This window comes from Neovison vison, chromosome 3 (genome assembly GCF_020171115.1).
Source record: "Neovison vison isolate M4711 chromosome 3, ASM_NN_V1, whole genome shotgun sequence".
Lineage (NCBI taxonomy): Eukaryota > Metazoa > Chordata > Mammalia > Carnivora > Mustelidae > Neogale > Neogale vison.
Genome location: NC_058093.1, coordinates 39835449 through 39844935, shown reverse-complemented (window position 1 = coordinate 39844935; position 9487 = coordinate 39835449). Strand labels below are relative to the sequence as shown.

The 9487-nt window shown below is 58.9% G+C and overlaps 1 protein-coding gene across 2 annotated transcripts; it reads right to left on the bottom strand.

The window, feature by feature from the left end:
• Positions 1-2013: 2013 nt before the first annotated feature.
• On the bottom strand, positions 2014-6885 carry PTMA (prothymosin alpha). 2 transcript variants are annotated; one of them, XM_044241846.1, is made up of 5 exons: positions 6670-6885; positions 3924-3995; positions 3554-3650; positions 3007-3080; positions 2014-2763 (listed from the first exon to the last, which is right to left on the bottom strand). In XM_044241846.1, exons 1-5 carry the CDS (start codon positions 6712-6714, stop codon positions 2716-2718), a joined length of 336 nt encoding a protein of 111 aa, XP_044097781.1. In that variant the 5' UTR covers positions 6715-6885; the 3' UTR covers positions 2014-2715. The 2 variants fall into 2 exon arrangements, with proteins under 2 accessions (XP_044097781.1, XP_044097782.1); XM_044241847.1 differs by having other exon boundaries at positions 3554-3647.
• Positions 6886-9487: the final 2602 nt, after the last annotated feature.

The following is a 9487-nucleotide window of genomic DNA, read 5'->3' as shown; positions in this document are numbered from 1 at the left end:
TCCAGTCTCAGCTTCAATGCCACCTCCCCAGGGAAGCCCTCCCTGCTGTCAGGTCCCCCTGTCTTTGTGCTCAGGGTCCCATTATTCATAGATGGTCCTTAAGGAGTTGTGGATGGATACTTCAGTTAACAGCCCTATCCTCCCATCCCTTGCTATGGGTAGGTGTCTTGCAGGCTCCCTAACAAAGAAAGTGGAGGCCTGAGAAGGAAGGAGGTCAGGGAAAGATAGGAGAGCGATAGGGGGTGGTTATCAGCAGAAACTGGGGTCCCAGGTTTCTTCCTTTGGATAAAGCAGTGTGTAAGTCAGCCCTAATGTGATCCAAGGACTCCCACATGGCCACGATGTTGGGGAACAGGAGTGGGTAGGGAGCGTGCCTGGCTTCTGTCCCCACCCATTTCTGACTACAGGGTAGACTTGGGCATTCCAGACAGAGGTGTCCCTCCTGAGGATTCTGTCCCCCTCCCTTCTGTCCCGCTTTCCCCTGCAGCTGTGAGTGCATGCATCTTTAGACTGCATTCAGGGGATGCCTGTCACTTGAACATCTGACTCTTGGTGTCTGCTCAGGTCAGGATCTCAGGATTATAAATTTGAGCTCCGCGTTGGGGTCTGCACTTAAGAGTCTCCTGGAGGGGCGCCTGGGTGGCTCAGTGGGTTAAGCCGCTGCCTTCGGCTCAGGTCATGATCTCAGGGTCCTGGGATCGAGTCCCGCATCAGGCTCTCTGCTTAGCAGGGAGCCTGCTTCCCTCTATCTCTCTCTCTCTGCCTGCCTCTCCATCTACTTGTGATCTCTCTCTGTCAAATAAATAAATAAAATCTTTAAAAAAAAAAAAGAGTCTCCTGGAGATTCTCTCTCCCTCCCCCAAATAAATCTTCACACCCCCCAAAAAAAACAAACAAACAAAAAAAAAAAAAAACAGCTGCATTCAGGAAGGATAAAGGAGGCCCAGGATCACCCAGCTGGTTACAGAAGTGGGAACAGAACCCCTGCTTTTAGATCCTTAGTGAACAGACTGTCCCATTCTCAGCACCCCGAACAGCTAAGGTGTCAACCCTTGCTAACCCCCTAGAGAATGGGCATGATTCAGGAGCACGCTATGGAAGCTTGCGAGGGGCGGGGGGGGGGGGTGTTGCAGGGTTCCACTTGTGAAGCTTACCTGCAAGCCCCAGGAGGCTTAGAGCGCTCTAGTAGCTCCTGCCCCCAAGGACTTGAACTCCTGTTCACCTTCACTTCCGTTAGCTTTCCCGACTCACCGCACACAACCAGCCGTCTGAAAATCCTAAGCGCTCATCTACGATCTTCAACTGTGTTCAAGGGGAAGGCTGGCCAACCTCCCTAACCAAGGTCCACTTCTTTCTCCTTGAAAAGAGCTTGGGGAATTAGGGCAAGCCTACGTTGGGGCCCTGAAAATAAGTCCAGAGGGACAAGGTGCCACATGCCACCACCAGGGGGAGCCACAGTCACCAACTAATTGGGTGAGGACCCAGGAGGAAAGGCTTAGGTTATGGGTAGCCCCATGGGCAGGTGGCTTATCTGCGGTCTTGGCCATGTTCACACTTGGCCTGTGCCGCCACCCACCCACCCCAACCCTGGGGGGGTGGGGTCTGTGTAACAACAGTGCCTCATGTAGCCCATTCCTGGTAGTACCTGGGGATGCGGACATTATCTTCCAGAGCACCCTGATCCACCTGACATCCAATACCACTGGGAAATGGCTCTTGGTACAATCAGTAGACCAACTCCCCGGAAGTGGCCTCCCCTTCAGAATTCTTAATTCCCAGTACCCTCCCGGAAGGTTTTAGTGGCCAGCCACAGCTCAGCTCTTGATCTCTCTGGCCACCCACCATGCTGCTCCCACCCATTCTTGACAACTGGGGGGTCTTCAGCCCACTATCCCCAGGAAATCTGGCTGGGCTTGAATTCAAGATCCTTCCAATGCCCCCTCCTCCTGTCCTTGCCCCCCCCACAGGTCACCTAGAGAAACTGAAATGCAGAAAAACCAGGCTTGAGACAGCTTTGTTAGAACAACTCAGCAAAATAAAATTCCGGTTTATTGTTGGACAACATTGTTTCACACATACATCAAACAGGCCAAAAAAAATAAACAGCAACTTCATAGACAAAAAAGGAAAAAAAGAAACCTTTTATCTTTGGCCTTTTTAACCATCTCATACAAACCAACTACTTATAGTACAGCTAAGTACATACACAAAAAAAGTTACTGGAATGCTCGGAATAAGATTGTTTTTTTGTTGTTGTTTTTGCTTTTTTTACAAGGTTTTTTTTCTCCTTTGAGATTATAATGAACATGGTCACACCACAAGTAAAGTCAGAAGTAGGACAGAGAACGCTCCAAAGGCTGATTTGGTCATCCGAGATCATTAAAAATGGCTGACCCCTAACAATATGTACAAAAATATAAAATGTAAATAAAAAATACAAACAAATTTTCCTTTTTAAAGTACTTTTAAGAAAAAAAGCAGGGCCTTGGAAGTTTTGGTTCTTTTTTCCTCCCCTGTTGCAAATTCACGTTGTGGTTTTGGTTGGGTGGCGGAGAGCGTGTGTCATCTGCGGGTGGCACTGCCTGCGCTGGGCAGGCGGGCGGGACTCTCTACTCGAAGGTGACCACGTTTAGATTCTGAGACGGGAAGTGGAGGGTGAATAGGTCACGGTGGCCTTTTTTTTTTTGTTAAGTTTAACTTTTCCTTTTTTGCTGTCTAGTCATCCTCATCAGTCTTCTGCTTCTTGGTGTCAACATCATCATCCTGCACAGAGAAAGATGGTCAAGGCCCTGCAAGCACACACCGGGCCCACCCCCACTTCTACAGAAAAAAGGCAAGGGCCAGGCACTGGCTGCTCCAGAGGCTTCCAGAGCTCTGAGAAGACAGGCCTAGCTTCCTTTCTGTTCCTGCTCAAGATAAGGGAGCCTTTCAGGACTGCACAGCAGGAACGAGCCCCTCTGCCTATCATGTCTCAGGTCCCAACTCCCCACCAAAGCCAGAACCCACCTCATCATCTTCAGCTGCCCGTTTGCCCGTAGCTGCCTCAGCCTCCTCATCTTCATCTCCATCCTCTTCTTCACCTGCAGAATCAAATCCCAGGGTAAACCACATTGCCTTCCCTCAAACACCAGGAAGAATCCTGATACCCTACCCACCCAGCGACAACCTGAACTTGGGTGGGGACAAAAAAACACCGCAGCTCCTCAGGGGAACTTCCCAGTGAAAGATTCTCCAGGGAACAGAAATATCCCTGATCCCTGCTGCCTGACAAACGAGGCAGCCAAAGGCACCTTGCCACCTCCATGCAGGCACTGGTCTCCAGAGAAGGAGAGAGCAACAGACCAGTGTGTGGAAGGCACCAGTGGAAGCGTGCATACATGGGGACACAGCTTCACTTCGCTAGCCTAAAACCAGCGAAGTCCTAGCCCCGCTGTACCAACCCAGCTGTAGGTGGGCCACTGGTCCCCAACCCCAGGACCCAACTCCTGTCCCTTTGCTAGACAAGGCCAGGGAAAGGTACCCCCTAACAGGAGAGACAAACAAGGCTACTCACCATCACCTTCCTCTTCTTCCTCCTCCTCCTCCCCACCTTCTTCCTCTTCTTCATCTACCTCATTGTCGGCCTCCTGCTCCCCATTTTCCTCATTCTCCTCGACAGAAAACATACCAAGTTGTTAATAAGAACAGATCACCACTCCTGTCCAATCCCGGCTCTTCCCCCCCCACAGCCCACCCAATGCACGTGCAGCCCAAGACCAGGCAAGAGACCTCAACTCCTCTTCCTAAAGCTCCACCAGGAGACCACGATGCAGGAACTAGCCAAGGGCTCAGCCTTCTTGCTCACCCCAGACTAAGCTCAAGCTGGAGTGAGAGAACTTCCTGGCCAGGAGCGGCTAGGCATCATGGGCAAGGCAGACACTCACAGCGTTCCCATTAGCAGGTGCGTCTCTTCCATTCTCTGTCTCCTCCACAACTTCCTTCTTCTCCTTTAAGTCCTTCAAAAAGTAAGAGGGAACTAGTAAGTCTTTTAAGAAACCCGGGGCTGGCAAAGAGGCCCAGAACTCAGGGGCATGAATACAGCGCTGATCGGGATGTCCTAACAGCCCCATGTTACACTTGGAAACACGGGAAGGAAGGGCTCCAGGACAGCCGGCAAGTCTGTGGTCAGGGTTTCCTCCAATTTCTCAACCCTTAAAAAACACATCAAGAGTCCCCTACAGTTGTTCCCACTGCCCCTTACTCCTACTTCTTAAGACAAGAGCCATGTGGCACCACAGCCTTAAACCCGTCTGGCCGGGCAGACGAGCCAGAGAACACTTCACTCACACACCCATCACGGACTGGTTTCCAACCAGAGGGAGCTCCGCCTCTCACAAATCCTTCTTGGAAGACAGCAGGTATGTGCCATAAATAAGGTAATGGAGGGAGGACCCGGGCACTGCGGGAGAACTCCCGTGGGCGGGCTAGCCCGGGAAGGGAATGGAAGGGAGGGAACTGGCAGAACCCGGGAGGTCGGTTCAAGTACTCCCCGCCGAGCTAAGCACCAATCAAGCCCACGGCAGCCCACCTCTTTAAAAAACCCAAACCCACCAGTCCCCTAGCTGTGACAGCTGTCCCAGGAGGTCACAGGTCTTGGCCGAGGAACGTGCCCGGGCTTAAGAGACTGACCCTCCTTCAGGAAGGGAGCCGCCCCGCGCGGCCCATCTCAGCGACCGTCAGACCACACCTCGAGGAGCGGACCCAGTCCACTTTCCAAAGGGCAGCGCCACCGCGAGCGCCCCGAAGCCCCGTAACTTTTTCCGCCTGGCCCTGTCGACCCTGCCGCCAACACGAACAGGCGTCGAGCCAGACACAGCTCAGACTCCGTCCAGTGAGCGGCCTGGGGCACCTGTCGGCCCCATTACCACCCGCAGCCAAGCCGCGAACCCCGGTGCCGCCCGCTCCCGCCCCCTGGCGGCCGAAGCCCCGGGGAGCGGGTGGGGGCGGGGAGAACGCGGCGCGCAGGCGCGTAGCCCCCGCCCGGCGGGCTTTGCGCGCGGGCCTCGGCACGCACCGCGCGCGCAGAGCACGTGGCCCAGGGCCGCCGAGTGCGCCCCTGACCCTTAAGACCAGGAGCCTGCCGGCTGCGCTGGCCCCACCGCCGCGCGAGGTGCTCGGCAGTCTTTCCTGGCGCTTCTTGACACCCTCACAGCAGGCCTCGATGCGTGGGTCTGCCTCTCGGCATTTGGCGGGCAAAGTCCCGCGGGAGACTGCCCCGAAGTCCATGGGGCTTTTTCAGCCCCGCAGCCTGAGGCCGTCGGGGACGCGCTCCACGGGGCTATTTATTGCTGCCGGCGGGAAATCACCTTGGAGGGAAGCGAACGCGGACGTCCGCACTGGGAAGGGCCGACCCTCCCCCCACCCAACTAGTTCCCGGGCTTGGTCCGGAGGGGGGCCCGCTGGAGCCCTTGCGGAGATTCCAGTCGCCAGCTCCACTCCGCCGGGGAAGTCACCCCTGGGAGAAAGCCAGAGGTGACGCCAGGGGCATAGAGGTTAAGGAGACACCAAGGTGACTCCTGTCCGTCCCCGAAGAGGCACGAGGGGCGCAGAAAGAGCCGATCTGCCTTAAAGTGCCGCGCTCCGGGCGAGAGCGGAGCGAAGACGCTCCCCGCGCCGGCCGCGAGAACGACCCGGCGCGCAGAACCGGAGCTGCGCCAAACGCGCAGGATCTCAAAACCGAGGGCAGCGACCCCGCAATACCAGTTCCCGACAACCCCCAGCGCCCGGCTCGACCCCACAACCGGCCAGCCGCGGCCACAGCTTTTGTTCGTCCGCGTTGCCTCCGGAGCAGCGACGCACACGGAGCTCCCGGGCAGCCGCGGGGGGCGCCCATCGTCGCCCCGGCGCGCCGTTCCTTCACTTTCCGTTTCCTCACCAACGGCGCGTGGGCTCGCCTCCTCCACAGCCAAACCCGGTACCGCTGTAAATTACTTAAGCTAGGCGGTTGCTCCCGGCGCTCTCTCCCCGGAGGACGCCTACCCCCGCCCTCCCTGAGGGCTCCCAGGGCAGAGAAGACCTTCACACCTCCGCGGAGACAATCGACGTCGCGGCCCGCCGACCCGCTGCCCGACTCCACCTTATCAACGCTTAGTCCAGATAAACCACCTCGGACCCACTGCAAGGCGCGAAACGAGGCGGCCCGGCTCCGAACAAAGAGGAGCGCCGCCGGCGGGCGCTCGTTGCGGAGCCGCCGCTTCCCGCAGCCGCCCCGCGCCAGCACACGCGCCCCCCCCCAGCACTTCCGATTCCAAACGCGCTTGAGTTTCAAAGTTATTTCCGTGCGCCCTGCAGGCTGACGACCCTCGGCCGGCCCCTCTCCTCCCGCCACCTTTCAGACGACTCACAAACAAGTTTCAGGAGCCGTAAAACACCCGCCCCCCGAGCCCCTCAGCCCCCGCCCCTCGGGGGCCCCGCGGGCGCCCGGCCCACTCCCCGACGGGCATCACGCCTGCCGCTGCGCTTCCCGCCCCCTCCCCCGCACACAAAAGAGTGAGCTGCCTGGGGGCCTAGGCCGGGGGCGAGAGGTCTCTCCGCCCGAAGAAGAGACACCAGCCGCCGTGCGCGCGCCAAACACCGCTCCGGCGGCAGCAGCGCGCGGACCCCGAAGGGGCGGGCGGCGTCCAACCTCACCTTGGTGGTGATCTCGGAGCTGGTGTCCACGGCCGCGTCTGACATGATGGGCACGCCGGTGATCCGATGCAGCGGATTAAAAAGAAAGCAAGAGTTCGAGGACTCTGGCGAGAAAGCTACCGGAGTCCGCGGTGGCGGAGGAAGCGCGCGGCGGAGGTGGTTGCGGCGAACGAAGAGCCGGACACAGGAACAATGCAAAGATGGCTTTTCAGAGCAGCCAGTGGGGAACTCACGCGGCGCCAGAACCTTTAATATAGATTAGTGGGCGGCGCTCAGCCTCCTCTGCCCGAGTGCTATTGGCTGAGCGCAGGGAGCGGGCGCTCGCTCATTGGCTCGATTCCGAACAATGGGCAAGCGTGCTTAAAGCGGCAGTGCCTTGGTGCGTCCCGCGCTGCGCAGTCGCCGACCGCACTGTCATTCAGGGCTCTAGTTTGCCGGGTCTCGGCGGCGCCGGCGCCGCGGGGGATGGGTGCACGAGCGCGCTCTAGGCGCGCGCTCCCGCCGCTGTTTTGCTGGGGCTGCTGACGCAGAAAGCCAAAGCGCGGCAAAGCCGCCCGCCCAGCCCCCAGTCCTCCCCTCCCCGCTGCTGCTCGGAAGGAGGGGGAGGGAAGAGGAGGCGGTGGCCGGGCTCGCACGACGGCTGCCAGCGAGGGGGAGGGGAGGCCGGGTGCTGGGCTGCGCTTGCCCGGGGCGGTGCCCTGTGCGGTGCCCGAGGAGGTGCCCGCCCCCCCGCCCTTGGGCACCTTTCAACCGAGAATTTTCCCCGTGCAAGTGGGTCGAAGCCCTGCGACGAGCAATGAGGCGGTGAGGCCGAGACCCGCGCTCCTGGGCCGCCCCGTCTGTACTTCGTCCACACCCTGTGCCCGGCCCCAAGTGCCCCGGGTCTTTGAAGAGGTGACCCCGTTGCCCACCACGAGCCCCAGCGTTGGCCGCATGAGCCAGCCGACAACCGGGCTCCGTGCCAAGCACACACACACTCTGAGATTCATGCTTCGAAGGGACTCGTGGGCCGGTGTTAGCTCCTGCCTTCGAGAGGATAGCCCCCTGGGCGTCGCACCACACAGAAGTCTCCGCACTCCAGGGGTTTGGACGGCGCCTACCCCGACTGGCCACTGCCGTCGCGACAGCTTCAGGGAGCTCCTTTCAGGGAGCTCCTTTCAGGGCCCGGCCATCTGGTATATCATTTCTCTCACCCCACTGAAGGGACTGCGAGGGGCACATGAACTTACATACTGACAGTTTACTGGGGTAAATAATCGCCCCCTTAGACCAGTTTGTCTAGTCCTTGGGGACTCCTTGAAGTTTGGGACGCCATTTAGAGGACCACGCGGAGCCCTGAGAAGGGAACCATCAAGTCGCCACACTCAAGATGGCGTTGGGCTCAGCAAGCGTGGCGTGACGTGGCGATCCGATCACGCAAACGACCTGAAGACCACAGGTTACAGGCTCCTTATCGCCACCGCATTTGACTGTCGAACTTAGAAAGTAGCTGTGTGGGAAGAAGGATTAGAATAGGTGGGGAAATGTTCCAGAAAGAAAATAAATGTGCCGCACTCAACATGGCGATAGATAGCGTTCATCCCTGTGTGGCCAGAAGGGGGCGCCCGACACGGAAGGCGGGACTCCGGAGAAACGGGCGCGCAGTGGCTGAGAGTGGCGGGCGAACACAAAGTTGACGCTTTGCGTCCTGCCATTGGCAGGTTCCACTGTCTGTCTCTTGGGGCCGCGGATCTGGGAGTGGAGAAAACCCGGAGTCTGAAATCGTGGAGGAGGGACGTATGCCAAGTCCCGTAGAGGTTCAAGCGAGGAACGGGAGGAGGGGTTGCGGCGCCCTTCTTGGTTCTCTTGGGTCACGGGCTCGCTGACCCCGTTCTCACTGCGAGACTCCCTTTTCTGAGCTTACCACGCACTCGCCCGGCTGCCTCCTCTGGCCCCGGACTCCAGTGCCCGGCTCGGGGGAGGCGCGGAGCGCCGGGACGCCACCTGGGTCTGGGCCCCCTCCCCTTTCCCCTGGCCCGCAAGCGTCAGGCCCGCATCCTGGTTCACATCTTTCAGTCTGGCCGTTGGGGCTTTCCCGATCGGCTTGTCCTCTGGGAGGAGAAAAGCCCAGGCTCCATGTCCTGTGGCCGGAAGAAACGAGGACAGGTGTGGAACAGGGAGGGAGAGCCGCGCCACCTCCTGTTGCTTGGCGATCGCGATCCCGTCCCGGTTAAGCTGCGGCGGTGGCGGAGGGGGCGGCCGCCGTTCTCAGTCGTGCCCCCAGGTACCCCCATGGCTGGAAGTGGGATTTTCCCCAGGGTGGGCGCTCGCCAATCCTAGGCACCCACAGTGGTGTCCCCGGACCACGCGTCCCAACTCTTTGTTCGGTCCCCTCCTTCCCCTGGCCAGTTGCCCTCATTGCGGCGCAGACCTGGGGCCTCCTTTCGACCCAAAGCGGGAGAAGGCTCGTTGGCCGCTGCCGCTGTGTTCCCTCCTTTGTGCCATAATTTTCCGAGAATTGGAGGGATTGGGCGGCGTGGTAGATGAGGCAGGACAGCGCCTTCTACCTGCCATGCATCCATTAATCTCTGGTTACCCTAGAAGGGATTGTTCAGTCCGCAAAACCCGTCTGCTCCCGAGAGCTTGGTCTTTGCCACATCTAAGCGATTGAGGCCTCTTCCCTCCCTGGATGGTGGCTTTGGGCGGTCGTCTCTGTGTCCAAGCTGAAAGCTGAACTTGACCCGGATTCTTGCTCAGGCGGGGGTGGGGGTGTGTGGGGAGAGGGCTTGCACAGGAGCCAGCAGCCGGGAGGAGCTGGGTGAACGTGAATTTCCCTCGA

Excerpts from the sequence above, each read along its gene's own strand:
- PTMA (XM_044241846.1), bottom strand. The coding sequence starts at position 6,714 with ATGTCAGACGCGGCCGTGGACACCAGCTCCGAGATCACCACCAAG. Across the intron at positions 3,996-6,669 it reads GCTCCGAGATCACCACCAAG|GACTTAAAGGAGAAGAAGGA; the intron begins GTGAGGTTGGAC and ends TACTTTTTGAAG. Across the intron at positions 3,651-3,923 it reads CACCTGCTAATGGGAACGCT|GAGAATGAGGAAAATGGGGA; the intron begins GTGAGTGTCTGC and ends TTTTCTGTCGAG.